At 36.3% G+C, this 25,914-nt stretch overlaps 1 protein-coding gene across 3 annotated transcripts in view; it reads left to right on the forward strand.

Moving 5' to 3' along the window:
• Positions 1-25,914, forward strand: part of ARMC8 (armadillo repeat containing 8) — an 89,495-nt gene that overhangs the window by 24,504 nt on the left and 39,077 nt on the right. For 2 of the 3 annotated variants that reach the window (XM_019747775.2, XM_019747786.2), the window contains 10 exons: positions 5,144-5,215; positions 6,627-6,769; positions 6,877-6,974; positions 10,178-10,270; positions 14,733-14,813; positions 16,399-16,474; positions 16,571-16,661; positions 18,287-18,347; positions 20,391-20,591; positions 23,365-23,460. In XM_019747775.2, coding sequence (XP_019603334.1) covers positions 5,144-5,215; positions 6,627-6,769; positions 6,877-6,974; positions 10,178-10,270; positions 14,733-14,813; positions 16,399-16,474; positions 16,571-16,661; positions 18,287-18,347; positions 20,391-20,591; positions 23,365-23,460 — 1,012 coding nt within the window. Of the gene's footprint in view, positions 1-5,143; positions 5,216-6,613; positions 6,770-6,876; positions 6,975-10,177; positions 10,271-14,732; positions 14,814-16,398; positions 16,475-16,570; positions 16,662-18,286; positions 18,348-20,390; positions 20,592-23,364; positions 23,461-25,914 lie in introns of those variants that run through there. The other variant, XM_074312897.1, reaches the window with a different exon arrangement.

Below are 25,914 nucleotides of genomic sequence, written 5' to 3' on the forward strand. Positions count from 1 at the left end.
ATATGCTATGGTAGACACTGTATATGTAATTTTAATATTTGAACCCTTTTTTCTTTACCATGCTGAAAGTTAACTCTTTCAGAGCAAAGAATGGAAGTAGAAAGGTTAGCTTACATGTAAAATTAGGTTCCTCTTGAGTTCATTTATTAGTGGGCATATTTAAGATTCTAGCTAAATTTTAGCTGAAAATGTTCCCTGATAAATGCATGTTTGTAACATCTTAATATTGGCTCCCTTTTCCCATTCTCAAAGAGTGGGCTATCCCCAAGGTTTACTTTTAGCTTTTCTATCTGGTTATGCTTATCTCACCTCAAAGATAATGCAATGTGTCCAAAATGAAGATAGATCCCTGTCTTGCTAAGGGATTTGTTCTCTAAGCTTCCTGGTGTTCTCTGCACCCAGTGGCCCAGACTTGAAGTAGTTACTCAAGATATGTCACATATCACATTTCCTGTACTGATCAAATCACCTTGTTAACTGCTTCCTCAAAATGTCCTTTGTATTAACGGTTCCTATAGTTGCCACCCTAATCAGTCTCACATAATCAGATACCTGGGTAGATTGATTAATTCCTTCAACAAACATTTGTTGAGTGCCTAGCTGGTGCTAGGTAGGCATCACATTAGTATGGGAGTATATAAGGATAAATAATGTAGGCACTGCTCTGGAAGATCCAAAAATCTAAAGGAGGAGACAGATAACTAAAGAGACACGGACGGTAATTTGGTTAGTGAATGCTATGATAATGATATGCGCAGGGGGTTTTGGGACCACAGAGGAAGGACATTGACCATGTAGTTGCCTCTCTTGACTTTAGTATTACCTGCATTGCAGTCCATTCCGTATTCAGCTTATCTTCCTTAGTTAATGCTTCCTTCATGTCCGTGTTCTGATCAAAAACATGGTTGCTCCTTAATCCATCTATCTCCCTTTAGTTTGTCTGTTTTCCCTATCACTTTTCTAACTGTGTGTTCCATGCCATCTTAAAGGGAACATTCTTTTCAATGCAGGCCCCCGGTAGTGCCCCAGAAACATTCCATTTTCATTTCCAGTATGGTCTTCTATGGATGGCCTTTCTTTTTGCCGTCTCCATCCACCTATCCAAATCCTGGCCATTTTCTAAGGTTTATCTTTAGTTCCCACCATTGCCTCAAAACCTGCTAATCTTGTCTTTTATCATCTACCTTTCTCAGCTCTATAAGCACTCAATTTATAATCCAGCCTTACATTGTTAGTGGTATTTTTCTCTCCCCAAGGAGATTGTAAACTCTTTAGATTAGGCATCCCATTGTATGGTGCTTTTGTGTTCTTCATAGAGCCTAGCACACGCTGAGCCCAAAACTAATTGTTGAATTTCAGTAGTATGTAAGTAGGGCATTTTCCCCCCAACATTAAGAGTTGGTAGACATGAGATTATGTTCCTTTGATCTACTAGAAAAAGGATGTCTTTGACTGAAAGTTAGAAATGCTTTTATTTTATATAAAAATGTAAAATTGAAACAGGAGGAAAAAGGGAAACATATTTCATGAATTCTTTTCTTTTTGATCACAATATTCTGAATGCCTAATATGCCGGAGGTAATGAAAAAAATACTTGGCCTAAAAGATGTGGCTTGAGACTGGCTCTGTCCTTGAATGTGGAGCTCTGAAGAAAGCACCAAACCTGTCTTAGCTTCCTCATCTGTAAAAGAGGGTTAATCTTACTCAAGGTTGTGATGAAGATTAAATAAAATAATGGGTATGGAATGCTTTGTAAACTTCAAAGCAATATATAAATCTTGCATAGTTTTGTTGTGCTCGCACCTTGGATGATAGTTGTGAATGTGCACTTTATACAAATAATGGATTTCAACATGGTATGTTTTATGATCCATTGATAGTAACTTCTTTGCTATTTCCAGGTCATACTGGCTTTCTTGCCTCTCCAGAGGAAACAGAATTCTCTCCTAACAAAGTAATGAGTGTATTGTGATGGAGGGCACCCAGGAGGGACACCCAACCCAGACCTGGGAGTTGTCAGGGCATGCTTCTGCAAGGAGGTGATATTGCCATCTGAGTTCAGACCTAAAAGACGAGTGGTTAGCCTGGGAAGGTTATGAGGGAGGGGATAAGGAGTTAGAGAAGAGCTATACTCTGGGAACTGAAAGAAGCTTCATCTGGCTGGCTCTGAAATGGAATCCTACACTGTACTTAGATCTGCTAAAGCTGAGTACATGTGATGATTCTCATCTTGGTTTTAACTCTTTCATTCACATGATCTTATAGTGTCCCTTTATAGTAATAGCTGAATAGAATTTATTTGCTGGGCATTAACATTTGTTCTTATGTAGCATAGATATATTTTACTTATTAGAGTCAGAGCAAGAATTGTTTTCTTTAGACATTGGTCCATTTTATTAATCGTGTTCTCTTTAGTCTGTATTTACTCTATAACTACCAGCTGTCTCTCCTCATGTACTTTTTGCAAACTGTTGGGAGAACTAGACAATTGGTCTTGGAGGGATTTTTATTTGCTTTTGTCTATAAAAAAATTTACTCTGGCATGATTTCAGATATTTGGAATGTGTTTATATGGTAATGGGGGGATATCTCATTTCTGCTTAGTTTAGGAAGAATGGGGAGAAATCCCAGAAAATGTTATGGTTGGGAGTTCCAGAATAGAGAAAATATCCAGAATGGCACCTGGCATAAAATACACTCTCAATGGTTAGCTGCTAGACAAATGAATGTGCTACATTAGTTAGGTACAACACATTCTGAGAAGAGATGGAGATGTGAGTACATGACAAACTGCAAGGTGAGGTCTGTAAGCTGATGATTGCTGAGTAAGTCTCTAAGAAAACACAGGCTTCCATAAGGAGGCAGGATCCTACTCTCTCTCACCAACTATCCTTTGCTAAATGAGGCTTTGAGATCACATAGTTTTATAATCATGTATCAGAATGTGGTAAAAACCTTAGTAAGCCTCAGTTTGGTCCTATAAACAAAAAAATACTCCTACTGATCCCCTGTGAACCATATGGAAGATCCGAGGGATAGTTTATAGAGATAGTTTCTATATATAGAGAGAGATCAGGCCCTGAAAAAGAAACCTACCTTTAGGCACTGAGCTAATGGAAGACTAGGCAGGTACGAGGCAAGACTTGTGAAAATGTTATTCAAAAACTTGTGGGAAGAATCAGCTTTCTGCAGTAATCAAAGAAGGTAATTGAAGAGAAGGATATAATTATTACCAAGGTTTTTAATGCCAGTGAATTTACTTGGTATTGGAAATATATGCTGACTGTAACATTTAGTTGTTGATGTTTTAAAAGTAACTCCCCACCCCCACCCCTGTTTTCTACTCTTTTTTTCCTACAAGATTTTGGTTTGCCAGCTATAGAATTTTTTCAGGATTGTAACTCTTCAGGGTTGGCAAAAAGTTCCTATATATTGTAGAGCTCTGCCACCTAAAAGGGGAATTCAAAAGGGATGCTGGACGACAATCTGGGGAGCTTACTTTGGGATAGGAATGGGATAGAAAAGAAATGGGTGAGCTAAGAACTTGGAGGCTGTATAGCAATAGCAATGGTCTTAACGCTCTCAAACCTGACTTTCCCTTATAAACATTTTGTAACACGTCCTGTACTGTGCAGAAATTAAATCCATAATAATATGGCCTACTCACATACGTAACTCCAAAAATGCCTGCTCTGCCTATAATGTAATGTAAAGGATAGATTTAAAAAGAAGATGTTTCAGTATGTAAATGCTTAGGCGTGACTGTGTTAGAGAACCTAATGAGGTAGAGTGAATGCAAGAGCTGCAAATATGACTAAGGTAGTATGTGGTATTGATGACTCAAATACCACGAGTGCCACTGTGCTCGTGATCTGATTTTCGAAAATGAAATAACTTTTAGCAAAAGATAATCTCCCTTTTATTTACAGGGCAGGTACAATCCTGAAAAATACAGGTTGTTGTGTTTTCAAACTGCAAAAAATTATTTCTGTTTGTAAAAACTATGACCAGAAATTCCCAGATACCCTCATACACTTCTGAAAAACCCCTATGGGGGCTATAATGCCCTCTTCTTCACACTGAGAACCACTGCTATATAGAGTCCCATAGTGTTCCAGTGTTCTAGGGTAAGATAGTACTGCTGACCAATTAGGGTATTTTTTTATTAAACATTTTATTAGTAGTACGAGGTTTATTTGGAGCAATTTATTTTTTCTCCATCTGTCCTTTGGGACCAACTACATGTTTGTGAACCAGTTGGTCATTGATAGAGGTACTCTTATTGTGGAATAAAGTTTTATTCCTGGCGAAGTAAAGATCTGAGTGTAGCTAGAATCAAAAATACTGGTGAATATGTGAGAAATATAATGATTGTTTTCTTATTTTTAATCTCCTTAAGAGATAATTGGCTGCTTAAGCAAAAATAGTAATAATATATTGTTTCTAATTAATTTAAAAATAAAATGTGTGACAGTAGCAGCACAAAGAATGGATGGGGAAGTGGAAGTATGTACTTGCAAGGCCCTCACAGTGCACAAGAAATGGGGTAATATCCCTTGAAGATTGACTGATGAGTGAAAAGATACACATGTAGATTGTAAAGCAACCACTAAAAAACAATAGAACAAGACCCAAAGAGGTATAATTAATAAAACAATAAAGGAGATAAAATGGAATCATAAAAAATATTCAGTCCAAAAGAAGTCTGAAAAAGAGTAAACAAAATCATTCTCCCTGAAACAAGGTCAGATGCTTTCTGTGGGTTGGTTGCTTTTATTCTCCACTCCCAGAGCCGAGTGAGAAGGTGGTCTGTATTTCTTTATATTCAAAGGTTTGGTGGCCTTTATTGAAGAACTCAGTTTTGTTTTTGTATTGGAAGTCCTTTGCCAGCAGTCAGGCTATCCCCTCTTCCCCCGTTTCAGTGCTCTCCTGCTTTATAGCCCCCCGGGTTCACTCGGCACCTGTTTCTGTCTCTTCTCTGTGGCCCTCCAGTGGAAAAGTGTCAGTGCTTTGAGTTTGTCACTAACTGCTATACTTGCCAGTCTAAGATGTTGCATAATAAAGATAAAGTGGAAAGAACTGATCTTTGATTTTTCTGTGATGTCTCAACATATATTACCCTTTTCTCTTCCCTTGAATTCAGAGACATGAAAAATGCTGTTATTGGAAACAACAAGCAGAAAGCCAACCTCATTGTCTTAGGAGCTGTTCCAAGGTACGTTTGCTGTCATCCCCTTTTCTGCTACTCATACTAAGTTTCCAATGTATTTCTCATTCTCAGCCATGAGACCCATCTTTTTTCTGTATTGCCTATCCTATTTTTGAAAAGCCTCTTAATTTTTTTAAATGCCATGAATTTATGAAGCATTTGTTTAACAAAAAAAAACACCCACAAATTAAAGCACCAGAGAATGGAATATGAAGCAAATGTATGAGTACTTTTTGAATTCAGGAAGAACATTGGCCTTACCTGCAGTAAAAGGGTGTGTCAGGTAGGTAGGCAATAGACAGCAGCCCAATTCTTTCTCCCCTGTCTTGTTAGAACTGTGGCAGTTTTTGTGTGATTGTGTAATCATTTCTTAGGATTCTCAAAACCTTTTTTGAATTTAAAAAAAAAAGACTTGCTTGGTTTTTAATTCTACTTTTTTGTTTTTCTTGCTAATTTTTAGAATTTGCTGTTTTTTAAGTTAATATAGAAAGTTTGATTTCTTCTAATAACCTAATAAGCTCCATTTTGGCAGTGACAGTTGTATAACTTCCTATTTGCTTTGCTACTCAGAACTAAGTTTTATATGCAGTTGCTGTAGGCTTTTCACTTAGAATCTTAAAATATTTTGGGGTTTTTCTCTTTTCTTTCTTTTCTATCTTTTGATACGGGATTAATGGTTGTATTGTTTTTATTATAACTAACTTCAAGTATGAGTATATACTTTGATAAACATAAAGCAGTAAGCTTTCTTAGGGGATTAGTGTTCAGTACATATAAATATGCTTTAGGGAACGTGAGGGCTCTACCTTAGAACATAAGGGAGATGGTCATAAGTGGTGGATGATTAGAATTTGGGGAATAGTTGTTTGGCAGGCTGGGCTGGAGTGGAAATGGGAGGATCCCCTAATCCCTCAAATAGGAGCATTGGAGAAAGAAGAGAGCTTCCCTTGCTTGAATTACTGCATAAGGACTGAATATTCCCTCTAGGCTAGACTTCTGTAATCTCTCAACTGTGGATATTCAAGGTCCATTTTGAGTCTGAATTTAAGACCTGGCAGCACTTGGCATTGAGAGTCTTCATATCCTGTGTGGCAGATAACATGAACTGTGGTGCTGCTGTTTCTACAAAGACCACTTCTGGACAACTTTCACATTTATAGTTCTGATAAACTCTGAGATTATATGATAGTTATTTTGATCAAAATGAAGAAAAGCTCTTCTAGATTTTTTTCTAGATATCCCTCTATTAAATTAGCAGCTGACAGAGACAAACAACCATTTCTTAGCCTTCTGTAAGCTCACCAACTGTATTTGTAGTATGTGCAATGTATTTGTAGCCTTTTTCTGTCACATCACTTTCAGCTAATTTACTTTTAAGTTTTTTAGTCCCTTCTGTTTATCAAGTTCTTCTTTTTAGATTGTTGTACTTGCTTCAGCAAGAAACGTCAAGCACAGAGCTGAAAACTGAATGTGCAGTGGTATTGGGAAGTCTTGCTATGGGTACTGAAAACAATGTCAAGTCTCTACTAGATTGCCATATTATCCCTGCCTTACTGCAAGGTATGTAGGGAAGTCATTTTTGTACAAGTAAAAATTAGAATTGGTTTGCAGTGTTTCAAATGCAGGTTGAAAGAAGGATGAGTCTCAAATCTATTTTCTAATAATAGGACTACTGTCCCCAGACCTGAAGTTCATTGAAGCTTGCCTGCGATGCCTGCGCACTGTCTTCACCAGTCCTGTCACTCCAGAGGAGTTACTGTATACAGTGAGTTTTAGGTGTTTTTGAATCATCAGTTGCATTTCACTAACAGCATATTTCTAACTTACTGAGCATCTCAAAACTCATCATACCTGTTGTGTTACAGAAAAGTCTCAAGAAGTACTTGAGTTCTTGCTAATTTGCAAGTGTCAAATGTTCTAGGCTTTGTAAAGAAGTGAAAGATAGTCTCAGACCTCGAGGGATTTCTAAGCTGTTTGTTTGTTTGTTTGTTTGTTTTAGGACAAAAGACCCATTTGATCTTTTAATATAAGGCAGTATATTTAATACTAAATGAGTGATAAGGAGTTCTAGTCACTCCAGGTTAAATCCAGCCGAGAAGGTTTATAGAGAAGACAGAATTTGACCTGGGTCTTGAATAATGGATAAGATTTGGAGAATAAAGAGGCCAGTCTGGTGAAGATCTGGGGAAGAGAATAGGCAGGACAGTGGGCAGAATAGTCTAACGCGAGAAGGACATCAGCATTAGCTCCGACTGGAGAGAGGAGGCAGTGTCAGCTTGCAAGAGGCTTACTTGCCAGGCAAGAATCAGAGAATACGTGCAAGAGAATCCAAATATCTTTTGAGTCATTCAGTAGTTTTAAAAAACCTCAGGGATTATTAGAGGGTAGTTGTATATGTTGATTACATGGGGCTTTCTTAATGAAAATTATCCAGGTCAGTGTTTTTCAAATACACTTATTTATAATCCTCAGTCAGAAATATATTTTCCATTGTCACCCATGCATATGTGTGAATTTGTGTGCGTGTGAGAGAGGGGGGTGGGGGAGAGAGAGAGAGAGAGAAAGAGAGAGAATATCCTGAGGCAATCTTTACAAAATAATTCCAGTATTCCTCTGGTTTCTATTCTATGCTTTATCATTTAAAGAAAATGCTGGTTGTGCTTCTCTGAGCTAACACAAAGAACCAGAATGTCGCATAGTACACCTACGAGTCAGGGATCTTGTCCAGAATGAGCCTTTACAAATATTTCAAGAATATAAGCAATCAAGAGGCATAGGCAAAGCAAGCATGAAGAGGGGACATGTCCTATGGCTCCATAATCCATCCTTCACACATGAGGCACGTTCTCCTCTGGCCTGTAATGATACATGAGGTCTGTAAGGGAGGTGTGTGGGTCACCTCGCACACAGGGAAGCTGTAAATTATGACATACCTCAATTTTATACCTCAGGGGGCCATGCCTCATCAATATGGAAATTGTTTACTATAGTCGTTCTCAAACTTGAGCATAGTAAATGCCTATCTGTTCTCCTTAGGTCGTATTATTTTGTTTAAGAGATTAAACCACCCACTATCTTCTTTATTCTAGAAGTTCCTCTGCAATCTCCAGCCCAGTAATAGAGGGAGAAATTGACTCTGGCCAGCTGTTTTAATTCCTTCCTCCTCACTCCCTAACTTAGTTTCCTGACTCGCTAATGAATCATGGTGCATAATTTGGAAAACTAGTGTATATCAACTTTTTTACATGAGAAAAATTAAGAACCAGGGACATTGAGTGACTTTCACAGTAAGAACATGTAAATTCTGAAATATCTGAACTTTATGCTTCAGAGACAATGGAGAATTCATAAAAAGTATTGGATAGGCTAATGACAGAGAGTAGTGTTTCAGTGTAATTAACTGAGGTCTGTGAGTTGGATTGTGTAGAGGCCAGCTGCCATGGCAACTCAGGCACTAAACTCAAGACAGTCGTCAAATTGGAAGAGGGTAAGATGTCTAGTTTGAAATCCTATTTATCTGATGGGTGACTTTGGACAAATTATGTAACTATTCTTTGCCTGTTTACTGAATTATAAACTGCAGATGTAACACAGTTGGAAGAAAGGGGGGTAGGTGTTAAGAAATGGGATGGGGCTGTTGTGACAGAAAGACTGAGAAATGAAAGAGCACTGGGGGAAAGGAAGGAGATGGAAGTGGGTTTAGGAGCCTAACAGAGTCTTTTTTTTTATCTTCCTCTCGATTGCCTGTTGTATCTTAGTGGCTGCCTCCTTCCCTGTCTTCTGCCCATGGAACCACTGTCTCCCAGCTCCCCAGTGAAATAAACACATACTTGACATATCATCTTCTCTCTTCCCTTTCTTTCTATGCATTTAGTACCTGACTTTTTTTTTTTTTGTGGTTTTCTAATTTTACCATTTTGTTTTTAAACTGTTTTTGACAACTCAAAGAGTTGTACTAATAAGTAAAAGGAGAGGCTTCTACTTGTAGGGAATCAACAGCCTTCTGTTTTGTTTTTTTAACTTAGTGTTTACATATCTTGGGTATTTTTTTCATTCTAAGGGAAACCCCAAATCTTGTTCATCCCAACAGTGGTATTCTTTTAAGTTTTCTTCCTTGCGCTTTGTTGTCTTTTGTCGCAGTATGGTCTATATGGCCTCATCTGGGAACTAGTTAGAATGTAGAATCTTAGGACCTACTCCAAACCTATAGAGCCAGAATCTGCATGTAAAGAATATTCCCTAGGAATTTGCATGCACATTCATACTTGAGAGGCATATCTCTAGGACTCATGACAGCATTGGCTCGATGCTTGAGCTAAATCTCCTTTCCTTCTGCAGTTCAGTTCAAATCCCCTTTCAACTTTTAATTCCTTTTGCACTCCGATAAAAAGGAGATACTTGGAGAGCCCTGCAGCAGGTTGGGTGGATTCTTCTCTCTTCTGTACCATCATGTATGTGGCTAAGTGTCAACAATAGTAGAGAGTATGCTGTCAGTGAAGAGTTGTTATTGTGAAGATGGAAATTAGCTATGAGAGATTGTTACTGGTTACTGATCCTTACCTTAACATCTCAGAGATCAAAATTGCCAGGTTTTATTTTTATACAGTAATTCCTCCTTATAAGCTGTTTATTGATATCTTACTAGTTATCTCACTTTGGGTTTCAGAACAGATTTCTGTCAAGTCTTACTGAAATGATTTTGTTTTATCATGGGAATGTAGGCTGTTTATGGGAAAGAAATTGAGTTTTCTGTTCTTGTATGAATGTTAAAGCCCCTCTCCTTGTCCTTTGCGCAGACAGTTTTGATGGCCATGTTGCTTTTCTTTTGCTGTGTTCCTTAAGCAGACTTAAGTTACTGTCGTTAAGATAAAAGGCTTGCCAAAGTCCCTGCTCGTGGCAATAGTGTGTTAGCTGTGCTCACAGTGTCTAAGTTCCTGGTTGCTGTGCTCTCCTTCCCTTCCCCTCCAGGATGCCACGGTGATACCGCACCTCATGGCGCTGCTTAGCAGGTCCCGCTACACCCAGGAGTACATCTGTCAGATCTTCTCCCACTGCTGTAAAGTAAGAACCAGAATAAGTATTCTCTGTACTGTACAATCTTACGGGCCTCCTTTGGGTGTCCTCCCAGAGATAAGCTATACATGTAAGCAGACCTATGTATATATCTCCCTCCCCCTTTTTTGGCACAAATGACTGTATACCATACCTACACTTTCTGCACCTTGCATTTTTCACTTAACATATTTTGAAGGCTATTCCATATCAGTACATAAGGAGCTCCCTCATTCTTTTTTTAAACAGCCATATAGTATTTTACTGTATAGATGTACAGTAATTTATTTAACCAGTTCTCTGTTGTTGGACATTTAACTTGTTTCCAGTCTTATGTTATTACAAAACAATGTGCAACAAATACCTTATATGTAAGATATGGTATAAGAAATGGAATTGCTGACTCAAAGAATGTATACATTTGTAATTTTACCACATACTGTCTTGTTGTACTGTTTTATATCCCTAAAAGCAGGGTGTTATCATGACTGTTTCCCCACATCCTCAGTTTCCACATTTTTGGAAGTTGTTTTAAGTGATCTCATACAAGGAGAAATGAGAGATTCTTCTCTGCTCTTTGTTCAGAGAGAAATGTGTGTTATTAAAAGGACCTGAACATAACTGAAAAGTGGTGTGAAGTTCTTAATTTGCTTCATAGTTTACACATTGAGTGTACTCTTTTGATAACTATGGGCGGTTATTTATTTGAGATCTTTCATAATTTTTTTCAGGACAGCATTAGTCACCTAACTATCATTTATAATATAAATGCAAAGTGAAGAGTTTGAGGAACAATAGGAAAGAAGGGAAAGAGAAGTGAGTACCTACGTACTAAAGTAGGAAGATCACAGACCTTTGCCATTTTAGATCTGTTTCCCAAATAAATGAAAATTAAATCATTTGATTCCCAAAAAATTACCTATTGCTTATAATTTAAATGTTTAAACCCCTTCCCAAATCCTAGCTGGTTATCACAGCCTACTGAATTCTATTTAAGGCATTCAGAATTTGAGATTGTTGTCAAAAATCTTTGAAGTTTCTCTTCCCAGATTGCTTTGACAGTGGGTAAGCTAACTCACAAGACCATGGATGTCAGACAATCCTTAATCTTTTGAAGTGGGCAAAGAAAAGCTTTGAAAAAAACAACAATTTTGTTGTGTTTCATTCGCTAAAAATGAGCTGAACCAACAGTGTCTAGAATCTTCCAGCAATGAAATGATGTCTTCTAGCCAGCTCTGGCAGGTAGCAACGGGTTCTCCAGAACTCTGTCCATCACTAACGATCTTTGAGCATCTATACCTGAGTGCTCGAGAACACCACAGCATCAACTCGTTACAACCACTCTAATCCCAAAAGGGCACGGAAAATTGGATCTGGATGTATGTAACTCCTACATGTCAAATTATGTTCAGTTATGAGACGTTGGAATAATCCCATTCCTAAAATCGCTTTTAGAAGTATTCGTTAGAAACTTCTCAACGCTTTCAGGCTTGCTCATCTGGAACTTCTCATTTCTGTCTGAGCTGAAATCATAGATGAAGGAATATCATTAAGTCACTAGTTCTTTTGCTGGAGAGAAGCTTAGGCTGAGCAAGAGTTTGCGGGCACCCTCATGCCACTACCAGAACTGAAGGTGTTGTCAGAGGAAATCATCTTAACTCACTTTCTTTTAGCCTGATAATTAGCATTTGCTACCGCACTGAAATGACCAAATTAAGTTTTCTGAGCTATAACTAGACCTCAGGAAACATGATTGCATTTATAAACCCAATGACAATAGAAATAACCTTTTGGAGTTTAAGATCATGAGGGCTTATGTGTCTCCTGCCCTGTGGATGCTGCCTCAGTAACCCCAGGTTCATGCAAGTTGATTTGAAGAGATTGAAGAGAGACTTGATAACAATCAAATGATAGCTCCTCCTTCTCTAGTTGGTTCAGCCACTAATTCCTTCCTTAAAATTATTTTTACACAATCCTATGTATGACCGCAGAGAGTAGGAAGAGCTTCTTTTGTAACAAATATTTGCTGCAATCTTTGGGGCAAAGAATGTGAGGGATTAAAAAATACATTATCTTGTAAGCAGTGGTGAACAGTTATGTTCAGAGAATTGCATTGTGCTTGATCTTTTCACCATTATTCATAAGCGATTCCATCAGTGAAGATATTCCACAAGTGATTTAGCTCTTAGGAAATAAAAGATGTATGCATATGGATATTCATTGACGTGATGTACGAGTATGTATAATAATAGTAAAAGACTGAAAACAATCTAAATGTCTAACTATAGGGTACTAGTTAAAGTAGGGCACATTCATACAATGAATAAGGCCCAAAAAGAAATGAGAAAGCTCTTTATGTACTGATATAAATTATCTCTGAGACATATGATAAAGGAAATAAAAGATTTAGGGCAATATATATGTATTTATAGTACACATAATACTTTATATATATATATACACACACACACACACATATATATACACACACACACATCTCTATATATGGTATTCAACCATTTGTGTTAAAATAGGGGGAAAGAATATACTTATGTGTTTTTTTGTATATGTATAAATGCCGTGAGGAACATAAAATAATCTACTAGCTTTAAGTTGCCTCAAAGCAGGGGAGCGACTGGCTGAAGAAGGGGAGGAAGAACAGTGAGGAGCAAGGGGTGGCGGCAGCACTGCGCCTCCTTAACTGTCCGGCTAAGCACCGCGGAATTTAATTTGGGGTGCTAAAGTTTATAAGGAAGGCCGAACCATCTTAGTATGCTTTCACATTAGCCAAGGCTCTCTCAGGCTTAGCTTCACAATTTATTTTAGTTACCTACTTGTTACTAGGTAGGAAAAAAATAGGTCTGATTCTTAAGAGACCCTTCTTTCCTTGGCTCCCCCATTACAGTCTCCATCTACCACTGTTTTTATAATGAATCAGCCAGAGACGCCTCTATTTCAAATGAGATAATTCAAGTAAAGCTTTTAGAGCAGTACCCAGCACATAGCAAGTACCCAGTAAATAGTACCTATAATTATAATTGCAGATTCAGGGGTGAGGATGAGGTAGGAGAGAGCATACTTCCAGCCTGTGCCCTGAGAATGTCAGCATTTTCAGTCATTATAAAAGCAAGCTTGCACTACTCTAGATGGATATGTAGTGATAAATGTATCAAGCAATTGTACTCAGGGAATTTTATCTTTATACCCTAAGGATCTGCACTGAGATGCAGCTTTAATAAAGTTCAACAAAACATTGTTTATAATAGTGAGACATTAGAAATTGCCTGAAATATGCAATGGGGGTTTGCCGGAGTAAACTGGAATCTTACGTAGTGACTGAAAATAAGAAATCAGAAGTTAGAAAATGTATAGAAATGAAGAGAAATTGCTGGAGTTTTTCTTAAGGACCCTTTTAATTGTATGTAAAATGTTTAGGGGGCTTTTACCTATAAAATAGAATATGGCTATTTTATTATTCAGAAGTACAAATGCTAATCTCCCCACTTCAAATGATGATTATTTTGGTCTAAGAAAGAATGAGCACCCCTACGATAGTGGTTACTTGGCTAAATAGTGGATTGGAGAAATTTGACAGCTCTTTTTCTAGACTAGTAATTGGTTTCCTCTGGTAAACCCAGACAGGTAGCCTACCTATGTTTTTGTCTCTTTTGAATAATGATAAGTATGACATACCATCCTTGTCCTGGCTTTAATTGTCTTTTCATTATTTGAGTGGGACATAAAATGAATGAATAAGAATTGTGGCAAATTGGAAGTCTTGGCTAAACCTTTGGCTTCTGCCACTTTAAAGATCTTCAGTAAATCCATTAGTAGAAAACAGAGTTGATGAAAAGTAAAATACCTGAATTTTTCTATTTCTTTAGTTTCCTACTCTAAGAAGTGGTGGTTTTGGGAAAAGAAACGAGATAGACACAGATACCAAAACACGCTATTCACTTCTCAGTGATGGGGTGCTGTGTTTCCCACCATTTATTACTCAGACTTCCTGAGGTGTTGTGATTGATTCGTCACTGCTCCAGTTCATCTTACAATTATTATTTTAGGTATCTCCTGTCTAGTTCACCATCTTAATTGTAAAAATGACTACCACTGTCTCCTGTGGGCATAGGGTGAGGGTGTGCACAAGAAATGCAGAATTCACAGTGGTTCTGTTGCTGTAGGGGTGTCTGTTTAAGAAATACAATGGGGCTGTGCCAGGATAGCTTCTGTGCACCCTTCCTTATTTTGGGGAGGAAAGAAGGCAGTAATTCTGCAGCATTGGGATGAGGTAAGGTATGGCAGCTCCTTGCAGGACTAAAAACAGTGTCTGCCCTGCTTTTTTTTGAGATGGCTGTATGCAAGAGAAGAATTCTCCATTGTATTGTGTGTGGTTTTCTACATTTGAGTAAATGTTTTATTGTAATGAATTATTACTCTTCTTAATGTATTACTATATTCTCTTTTCTTACAGGGTCCAGATCATCAAACAATTTTATTTAACCATGGTGCAGTTCAGAATATTGCTCACCTACTAACCTCAGTATCTTATAAAGTAAGATGTTAAAAATTATGGCCAGATTTTTATACTTTATTTTTGGTTTCTAGAATCTTGGTCTAGAAAGAGACCCACATTATTTTATTGCTTCTTTGATAGACATTGTGGTCAAGAGTAGTATTTTATTAGTAAAATGTTATGGGGCATTGTCTTACCTATAGAATTCTCCTTAAAAAAGAAAATCTACTCTTGCCTTTCCTTGTTTTTCAGGATATGGTTGTGGCATGAGTTGCTGTTGATTTTCACCTGTGATCATTACTAGTCTCTTCCAGTTAGTTGTCTGTGTCAAAGCTGACGCCTTATAGGATATAAGAACAGTGGCTTGCTGTATCAGGAAAGACTTGGGATTTCCTCTGTGAGACCTTTATTTAGCCACAGTGACTCAAACTTACAGCACATACCCACATATACATCAACATTTAAAATGTGTTCTGTTTTGTATTTTGAGTTTAAAAGTCAAGGGTTTTCAGATTTGTTAATAAAATTTTGTTTCCTGTCTTTTGGGTAAGCAGAATCATGATACATTGTCAGGCATGTGGCTAAAATTTTGGACATTTCATTGTTCAACTAGCAAATGGAAGCAAATATTGGGACATTGTCCTTATTGTGTCACATTAGAGCTGGGTATGCCAGGAGTTTCCTGTAGAGCAGAGAGGCTGTCGTTTTGTCTTCTATCCACTTGCACCGATCGTAGTCTGCTCTCGTGGTCCTTAGCTTTATTCAGCCCGCTAATACGTGTGTTTTCCCTACCTGAGACATCCAAAGTTCATCTCTGTGAAGAGCTCACAAGGATAGGAGCAGTGCCCAAGTGAGGCACAGGGCTTCTTCACACCTCAGCTACCTAGCCTGCCAATCTCAGTTTCCACAAAGGATATCAAATATGTACGTGGGCTTGGAAGTGAGGATTAGATCAGCTGGGAAAAACTGAACAGAAAGAATGAAAAATAACCGTTGTCATGGTGCTCCTACAAATTAAAAACATGTTGTATGTGGTCAAGAGTTTGGGCCCTTGGTATCATCCCAGACCAGTTACCTGGTTTTAAGGAATGGTAGCAAAATTTATAGGCGTTTGGGGTTTTGAAAGTTAAATTGGTTTAGTCCTTTTCAAACTTTTTTTGTAATTTTGTTTTCCTTTCTTCCCCCACCCCCATCCCATATACAATTATAAGAGTACTCCTTGTTTTTTTTTTGTTTTGTCTCTTTCGCTTTAGTTCACTGTTTGGTAGTTTGGGAAAAAGAAATGTCCCATTTGGAAGACAGTTGGTAATTAATTGTTATTAAATTCCCTTTGCCTTACCAACATTGTATTTTGTACAGTGTTCTTTTAAATTTGATTAGGAATTTATCTACTTCACTTTTACTTCTTCACTGTTTTTTCTTCTCTGTTACTTCAAAATTAATTTTAACTTTTTATAATTTTAACTTACTGCACTCTTCAGATGCACAGGCCTTGTTTTTATTCCTTAGTCCTTCCTTTAGTACTTTAAGCAGATTTAAAGTTATTTCTTCAGTTTAGATTCTGAGACATTAAAATTCATATTTGCAAAATTAAAATAAATGCTTTGTTCATTTATTTCTACAGGTTCGAATGCAAGCACTGAAATGCTTCTCAGTTTTAGCCTTTGAAAACCCCCAGGTATCGATGACCCTGGTAAATGGTAGGCTGGAACTTTCAGTGGAACCTACAAGATTTAATTTATGAACTTTGTAGATTTAAAGAATTCCTTAATTCTTGTTGTTTGTTTTACTTCTAGTTTTGGTTGATGGAGAATTATTACCACAAATTTTTGTGAAGATGTTACAGAGGGATAAGCCTATTGAGATGCAGCTCACATCAGCAAAATGGTAAAAGTAAAGACAATGTGGGAAGAAAGACAGAGCTTTATCACTGTCTTAGAGTATTTTTGGACGGCCTAATTAGTTTCCTTCCAATCCCCACTATGTGTGGGGATTTTTAGAAAGTCAGGCAGTTGTCTCATATTTTCTTAAATGGATGTGAGTTTTTTACTCAGTTTACTCAGTAGTGTGTAGAACAGGAACTCATATAACATCTAAGATTATCTACAGAAAATTATTATCTTCTTTATTACATTTATTCCCTTCTCCTTATATTTCACTTGCAATAATACAGAATTAGATCAGCTTTAACCAACACATATTATGCTGCGTATTAAGCCAGGAAAATATAAAGGTATAGAAATACAGAGTGAGAATTAGTTGAAGTTGATAATCAAGGCATGGTTTCAGAGAATGTGGCTTTCTCATCTTTAGGAAAAACAAAACAAAGAATCCTTACAGAGATGTGACAGTTTATAAGATAGTTGTATAAAGTTCTTATTAGCACAATTCCTGGCTCATACAAGCCTTCAGTACATGTTAATTCTATCATTGTTAACACATTAACAGGTTGAGTAACAGGTAGGTTGCGTAGGGTTCTATGCTACATGAATTATTTAGTTTCAGTATTTAAGAAGCTGTGGCTCTCTAATGTTTGGCGAGAATGGGGAATTTCAGTGAATTACTCGTGTACCATGAATTGTTTATTTTTTATTTGTTTGTATTTTTTTTATTTGTTTGCTTTTTGTCTTAACTTCAAAACTGAGTATTTGCTTCTTTGTTAGTAAGGTAATCCTCTCATAGAACTGCTTTTAAAAAACAATGTGGTAACAAGCCTTAAGGTAATGATAATAGCTATAAAAAGTTCAACCCTCTACAATATAAGTAAAGAATTTTATTGATTTGTTTATAGCTTTTCCTAGAAGTCAGAGTATGGGGTATTTTAGTGTTTCTTTTTTTCCCTCAGCTTACTAAAGGAATCTAATTCAAAAAGGAAATTCGTTAATTCAAGTTTCTAAAGTGATTAATGTTCATTACCTGCTTTGAGAGTACAAAGTAATTTTATTCTTATTCAAAGCCAGATATAATTGTGAAGAACCAAGTCATTGCCTAATTCTCAAAGTTACTACTGGTAACCTCTGAATAGTTAGTTAATTTTTTATGGATACTTGTAAGTATTATGAGTTAACTGCTTCTGTGATAATTCTGTTGCTATTGAAGTTGTAATGTCCCAACTTAACTTCATTTAAACTTAGCTACTTTGTTAACTTTATATTTTATTCTCAGTGGTTTTTTTTTTTTTATTATTATTATGGAAAATTTTAAACATAAAGAAGTATAGAGAAAAGTACAAAGAACTCCAATGTGTCCAGTGTCTAGCTTCAAAATTTATCCACTTATTAGGCCATTTATTTTTAAAACAATTTGTCGTTTTTTAAAAAAATATCTGTATAAATTAGCTGTCTTTGACTATTAAATTAACCTCAGATAAAGGAATGTCAAAACCTCCATTAAGGTAAATGAGAGTAGTTGTCTTTCTATTTTGTTTTTTCTTAAAATCTTAAAGGCAAGTAATTTTCCTTTTAAAGCTTTAAAACACAAGCGAAAACTTACTTTCTGCCATCTTATTCCAGTTTAACTTACATGTGTAGAGCTGGAGCAATTCGGACAGATGACAACTGTATAGTGTTAAAGGTGAGCTAATTAATTCTCTCTACAAGCGTGTGACAATTATCCAGTCATAAGTGTTGAATCTAAATATTGATATTCCTATTTGTTTTTACACATTTATCACTATGGTATGTGTGCATAGCATAAAATAGTAATCAAACACTGCTTTTCTTTTCAGTGGGATGCCATGTAGTTTTAAAAATTGATTTTAGATGTGTTTCGAAAGTCAAAGTGAAATAACTCTTTGCTTGTCATACCTTTTTCATTTTTATAGTAATTGAGAGTATGTACAATTGTAGGAATATGTAAACTTAGGTGAAATAGAAAATATATTTTAGTCCTTGGTATTCATTAAGTTTGTAACACAGGTCTGTAGGCAAGCAGTTCACTAGCTCTGCAGATAAAGACTTTTTATCACCCTCATGGCATGTAATCAAACAATGAGAAAGAATAAGTAAATCACACATGAAAGCAACCCTCATCATTGTGGTATATCCAAATCAACTAGGACTCAGCAAAACCCAGATAAGAGACTAACCCTAAAAGTCCTAAGACCTAAACTCTGCTTTTAGCACTCCCACCACTTGGTAACCTTGGGCACACCTCTGATTTTTTTGATGTGTCAGACTCCTAATTATGAAAATGGAAGCAATAATTCCTGCTCATCTATTCCACAGGTTTACAGTGAGAATAACAATATAGTAAATACATTAAACGTCTCATTAGCTATAAAGAACAAAACCGGTATAAATAAATTGTGTGTCATTTTATGAATGTGAGGTTTCTCATTATCAGTGTTCAAAATGAACCCAGGGTTAAAGAAGACCAATGTTTGCTTTAGTCTTTGGTGAAGAAAGTCAATTAATTTAATGAGATCTGAGAGCCCCCTAAGTCAGCAACACTGCAGAGAGTGCTAAGGGCATCTGTGAAGCAAGTGATCTCAGTTCATTTACTTAACTGCTCTACCCCTCCTTTTCTTCCTTATTGGTAACCTGAGTTAATAGTGTCTTCTTCGTGTAGTAGTTGTGAGCATTAAATTCAATAATCCATGAATTTACGGAATTGATAAATGTTAGTAACTGTTCATGGGAAAATAAGAATGAGGCTTTCCTCTTGGAAGCCGATGTTTGTATGGTAAAGCCCGAACGAGCCGGAAGTCAATAGTGAACAATAAAGTGCTAAACTTGGGGGTAAAGATGTAACAGGAACTCAGAAAAGAGCAGAGCACAGTTGACTGGCAGTTAAGGAAGTCTTCCTATAACTAATATTTCAGTTTCTACTTCCACATTATCCTTTAAAGTGGATTCATCAGCCTTAAAAATAGTAAAAAGATAGGGTATTTTTACTGAGAATCTGATGTAGAAAAAGTACCAAGACCAGTGCCAAGGTTTTTGAAGGACCTCAGAAATAAAACTGGACTAGTAGGTATCAGCCTTTCCAGGGAGTTCTAAGGAAAACGTAGAGTAGGAACTGCGACTAATGCATTTCACTTGGATTATAAGAGAACTGGTGGAATTTGCGTGATGGTAAGGTCACTGTAGTTTTAAAGCTGTATTTTTTTTTTTTTTTTTTTTGCAACTATACATATTAATCCCCAAACAAAACAAAACAAAATAGAAGTCATCCCAGCCATATTACTCACTAAGGAAAAAACAGCATACTTTTTCTGAGGCAAAATAGTTCCTGATTAAACTACTGGATATCTTTTACATAAATAAGTACATAGATGGGGCAGAAACATCAGACATGATTTATTAGGGATTCTTAAATGACTTTCGTAAGGTTGCAGAATAACTCATGCTTCAGTCTTCACGATCACAGAAACCTAATGAGAGTTTGTATTAATGTGCTTTGATTAGTTTAGTGTGTTGGCATAAATGATTAACAGGCACTGAATTTTATTTTTACATTCCAAAAAACCCTTTTATTCTTTAAAAGTCTTTATTGAGAATTGGATCACAAACGTGACTCCCAGTGAAAACCATTGAGTTGATTCAGTCTCTTTGTGCTCTCCACCAAGCTTTTGCCTTTACCAAAAAGCAAATAATTCATTTCACTGCCTTCCAGACATTGCCTTGTTTGGTCCGAATGTGCAGTAAGGAGAGATTGCTAGAGGAGAGAGTGGAAGGAGCTGAGACACTCGCCTATCTCATTGAACCAGATGTTGAGCTACAGAGAATTGCTAGCATTACCGACCACCTCATTGCCATGCTTGCTGATTATTTCAAGTATCCCAGCTCAGTGAGCGCCATCACTGATATTAAAAGGGTATGTTCTCTTTTCCTTTTCAGCAGCTCAAAAGAGGGAGTTTTTTAAAGCTTTACTTACTGCTCACAACCTTGAATCAAGTGATGATTATAATTCAAAGCCGTTTTAAATAAAGGGATCTTGTACTTTTGGTAACATAGATGATGTTGCTTTATGAGTGTTTGAATCCAATTTGTTTCATGTTTTTTATTAGGAACTTTTTTATTAAGGAGATAATCGGGAAAGAAGAAAATTGCATCCCCAATTCCCAACTAAAACCCCAAAATACTGGGGTCTGGTCTCTAAGCTGGTTATTGACATTTTATCAGTGTTATCGAATCCTATGCAAGTTCTCAGAGTTGTCTCTGTTGCTATATTCTCATTCTTCAGGTCAAGGGGTGATCTTTTGTTACAAGTGACTGAGTGGCTTTATTTCACTCTCCACCACTGTTTCTTTTTTGCTACCTTCTAACTTTTGCCATCTTTTTCCTTTTTGAAGTTTATACTGTGCTTTGGGTTTGCTGGTGACAACTAAAGCCCATTTAACCTCTAGATTGAGACCATTAAGGACCAAAATGTGCTAACTTTTTCTCAAAATACAAGTTCCTTAGAATTGGTGGATATTCCTTTGACTTTGTTTTTGTCAGCCTGTTTGTCATATCCATTTCTTTAAGCATAAGAGATAAATAAATATTCTGTTAGAGAAAGTTTATTTAAGGAGGTCATGGTAGAGAGAGCATTGCCTCCTAATTAACCAGTAACCAGTACTGCTTCATGAATGTGACTGTATTTTTGATACTAGTGGTCCCAGTGGTAAATTTTTAAAAACTGTTCTCTTGACCTCTCCCATGCCCCTGAGTTCCAAAAAATTTCATCTGGCAGGCAATGGTTCATTTGGCATTTAACAGTGAGAATAAAATAAACTATTAAGGGTATGTCTTTTCTCTGTCTCAGGAAGGGTCTAAAATAACCTCCACTGATATTTGTATTAATAATGTATACTGCCCTCTGCATATTTAGGTTATGAGCCTGCTCTTCCTACTGAAGGTAGGATCGTTTTTCCAGTAGACGTGATGGGTTATGTTGAACCAGCTGCCTTGTTTATTTTCCCTCTGGCTACTTCTCTCACTGACACAGTATGTCACTGGTTCAAAGATACATGAGCAAGTCTTATCTATAGCCTCCTGAGTACCCGTAGTGAACCATCCCAGCAAGGCAAACAGAACACTTTGATGGACATGAGAGTGAGGGAGCGTAGAAGAACTCTTCTCCTATGCATCTGCAAATCATTTAATAGTATGTAGAAGATTATCCCTTCTGTTAAGACTTTTTCCATTTTATTTTCATCAAAGTATTAAACTAGAGTAATAATTTTTTAAATGATCTCCTAATGCCAAGCTTGAATATTCTTACATGTTAATAAATGTGTGATTTTTGTGGTCCAGCTCAGTATTCTAATATATGTGATGACTAGAATGTAATTAAAACTTTAAGAATAAGTATTTTAGAACTTACATGTCAAAATGAGTGTTCCTCATTATATATTGGGAGATTCCTCCCGTAGTCCACCAGCACCTGCTTTGATCAAAACATTTTTGGAACTACTTTTAAGGATTGCCTTCAGAACCACCCCAAATGAGTTTCAGTTTTTGTTGTTATTTTTGTTACACTAAACGATGTTACCCAGCTGGATTTCCCCATCTTTACACATCACAATCAGTGACAATTAAAACTCTCTTAGTTCATAAAGATATGTTATTGTCAGGGTTTTGTAGCTAATAGGCCACTTAGCTCTTTAGGAAGTTTCAAAAGAGGGTCTCAGAATGTTCTAAACAACACGTCCATCATTGCATAAGGGTGAACCTTTCCAAGGCAACTCATTTGGAAAAAGTAGTAATATTTTGGAAGTTATATCTCTTAGTTATAAAATTATTTACGTTATTGATATGCCTTGTATATTTACTGGTTTGTAATCCCTCTTTGAAAGTGTACTGAGAAGACGCTTCTATTTTATTGTTATGGTAATTTGGTCAAACCAGGTGTATGGGAAATTGATAACTTAGAAAGCTGGTTATGCATATGGAAAGATAGCATTAATTATTTCATACCAGTAAATAATTTTAATAGATTTATCAAAAAAAGCCCTCAAACGTAAATCTCAGATAATTGTAATAGATACATAGTAATGATTACCATGTACATTGTTCATTAAGGATTTTCATAGAGTGTTCCCTGTTTCTAAAAGCTTTTTAAATGCTGAGATTAGGCTAGCACTACTCTTAATGTTTGGGAAAGCCTGCTAAAGACGTTCTTGCAGCAGCGCTCCAGTTGTCAGCTGTATTCCGGGGCTGAGTGTGCTTTGTTTTTGAGGAGAGCATTGCAAAGAGCTGGTGCACGCAGGCATCAGTGCCACTAAGGCCACTCTCTAGGAACACTGAATTTTTAGGTGTCAAAGGTTCACAAAGGTTTTTCTTATAGCAATGTCAAGTGTCGTGGGGTTTACTTTTAGACAGAAGCCGACTGCCTGTATTCTAGACCATGCTGACACAAACACAGCCAGGTCTCAGTCATATGTGATCAGAACCCCAAAATAATCAGGAATTCAATGAGAGCGCATTAACACGTTGCGTACGGCGGGGTTTAAATCCCTCGTGAAGATTCTCGTGATCCATACGCAACGTGTTAATATGTTAATAGTTGTTAAACATTTCTTTTCTCAAACTCTACTCGATTAGTTTTATTGAAAATGTAATTTGTGGATTGAGTTGTAACATACCTTTTTTCCCTCCCATAGCTTGATCATGACTTAAAACATGCTCATGAACTCCGCCAGGCTGCATTCAAGCTCTATGCCTCTCTCGGAGCAAATGATGAAGACATCCGGAAGAAGGTGAGTCTGGGAGAGGGGCGTCCCCCAGTCCTGACAGCCAGCAGGCAGGGAGTGACGTCAACCTGAAAGTCGTGGTGAAGAGCACTAACAGTGACTGTTTGAATATAATAAAGCAGAGTGACTAAAGGCATAATTGAAGAATGAATGGGACCCGGATTTGGGGGGTCGTTTGTTTGTTTTTAGAACATAGAGTGGCATGGCCGTGCTGGAATGACAAATAACTGGTGTGCTTTTTTTTTTGTGTCATTAATATGGATTATTATGTTGCACATTTTTGCATGTGTTCTGATAAAAATCAATTCTAGCACTGTGAAGCTTCTGACACCTTGAAAGACCTAACACTAGAATTGTAAATGTTATTTATGGAAATACTTTCCAATGCCATTGAGAAATTTAAATATTGTATATTGTTCTTTGATATGTGGCTTAGTTATGTTTGATTTTTTTGCTACTGTGCAAGTTTGATGTGAATAAAATCTTTGTGGAATGATGATTTTTATGTTTAGTGAGTGGTCATCTGAATTTCCAGGTCCCAAAAAATGTATCACTGGTATAGCACCTTATGTTATTACAGCCTAGTCCAACACTGAACTCATATTTTTTATGAGAATAGTTTTAAGCAGGAAGCAAAGTATAGTGGTAAGCTCTGACCTGGCTTCCTCCTCAAACCGAAAGACTGGAGCTTACCACTCAAAAAAATATATAATCTAATAAATTTTACGCATGGCTTTTAGGAACCATCAGTAAAGTAATTCCACCTGTTCTGTCTTGATGAACCAATGCAGAAAGAACAAATTGGGCATTGTTTACTGAACATGGCAATTTACTAAGTCTCTCTATCGATATTGGTATTTGAAGAAGCCCTGGGAAAGGAATCACAAAATACTGGGAATTTACCATGATTCAGAGAAGTACTATGGGCTTGTAGAGAGAGAAGTATGGAATAAACATAGGTTTATTGAAATAAATTGAAAAGGAACTATTCTTGAAGAAAATTGAAATTAATAGTAAGATTAGATATGTGAGCAGCTTTGATTTACAATCAGTGCAAAAATACACAACTAAACTGAATGTTTTCCATGTACCTCAGTTTAGTTAACAAGATGTTTTTGACTTGAAGTGTTTTTAGTAAATATCTATGAAAATCCTTCTTGATACCCCTAAGCTTTCATATGTAAACTGTTACTAAAAGGCAAACGTACTAGTAATATGATAGTCCCTGTGTCTCAACATGATTTTTGGATGTTGATTCTGATATGTTTCATTCAGTTTAGATACATGGTGTATTGCAAGGGAAGAGGCTTTTATGGCAATTCATATAGATAAAACATTTTTTAAAAATTGACATGGACTGTATAACTTAAATACATAATGATTTGTTTTTAGTTAGTTACTAGGGCCTGTTAGAAAGAGAAGAAGTATTTTACCCACTCTTCTAGCTCAAGAAGGCCGTGCCATGAACTGAAAGGGAGATAGATAGATGGACCATAATTGGGGGAAATAGGATGTCCATTTGTACTTCTTTGTACTTTTTTGTTAATAAACTATGTTTTGGAATTAATGACTTAATTTGTGATATCGTGTTGTAGAAATACTTGCATCATAACAGTCTGATAATCAGTAGTCTATTAAAACTTGTGTTCATTAATGTGTATAATTTCCTCGTAAGGCTAAATCCTGATAATTTCTGTAGAAAGATGACAAATAAAGAATAAGTTATAATTATTATAGTTTTTTTGTGTGGTGAAGAAAAGATATTGTGACATTCTTATGTAATGGGGATTATTCAGAGTTTTTAGGAAGATATTTAATTTCTGGGAAATTAAGTGTTTGAATAATTTATAGTTCATAGCAACCACTGAAGAGAGAAATTGTAAAATGGAAAATATAAGTCATTTTGTGATAAAATCTACATGAAAATGGTTCTTAGGAGTGGAGAATCCTTATTTTCAGTGTATAAAAAAATGATAAATGCCAACCTTTTTCCTTTGAATGCATTTATTTCTATTCCACTTTTTGTTGAAATAATTATTTGGATAGATTTTTATTTACTTCTCTATGAAATATTTATCTTTAACACTTATGCCTTAAGAACTTTGATTATATTTCTTTTCTGTGTCTATTCTTGAAGTACAATGTTTATTATTGTTTTATTTTTTTAATGCAATATTTATGCTTGCTAAGATTGAATTTCCATTTACTGAGTTAACAAAAGGAGAATCTTTGAAACAAATTTTGAGGACTGTAGACCTACCCACCCCCTCAAAGAAAGGACCCCAAAAAGAAAAAAAAAAAAAAAAGCGTTTTATTTCAGGATAAAAATATGTAATGTTCAGTTGGTCTGCCTTTTAAGTTGAAAATGGGAATGTAATTCAATAAATACAGGAAGTAACATATATCCCATTGCCCTGTTATGGTCAGTTAAGGAAATGAGGCAGAATGAAGAAAAGAAAA

Source organism: Rhinolophus sinicus, linkage group LG10, assembly GCF_036562045.2.
Source record: "Rhinolophus sinicus isolate RSC01 linkage group LG10, ASM3656204v1, whole genome shotgun sequence".
Lineage (NCBI taxonomy): Eukaryota > Metazoa > Chordata > Mammalia > Chiroptera > Rhinolophidae > Rhinolophus > Rhinolophus sinicus.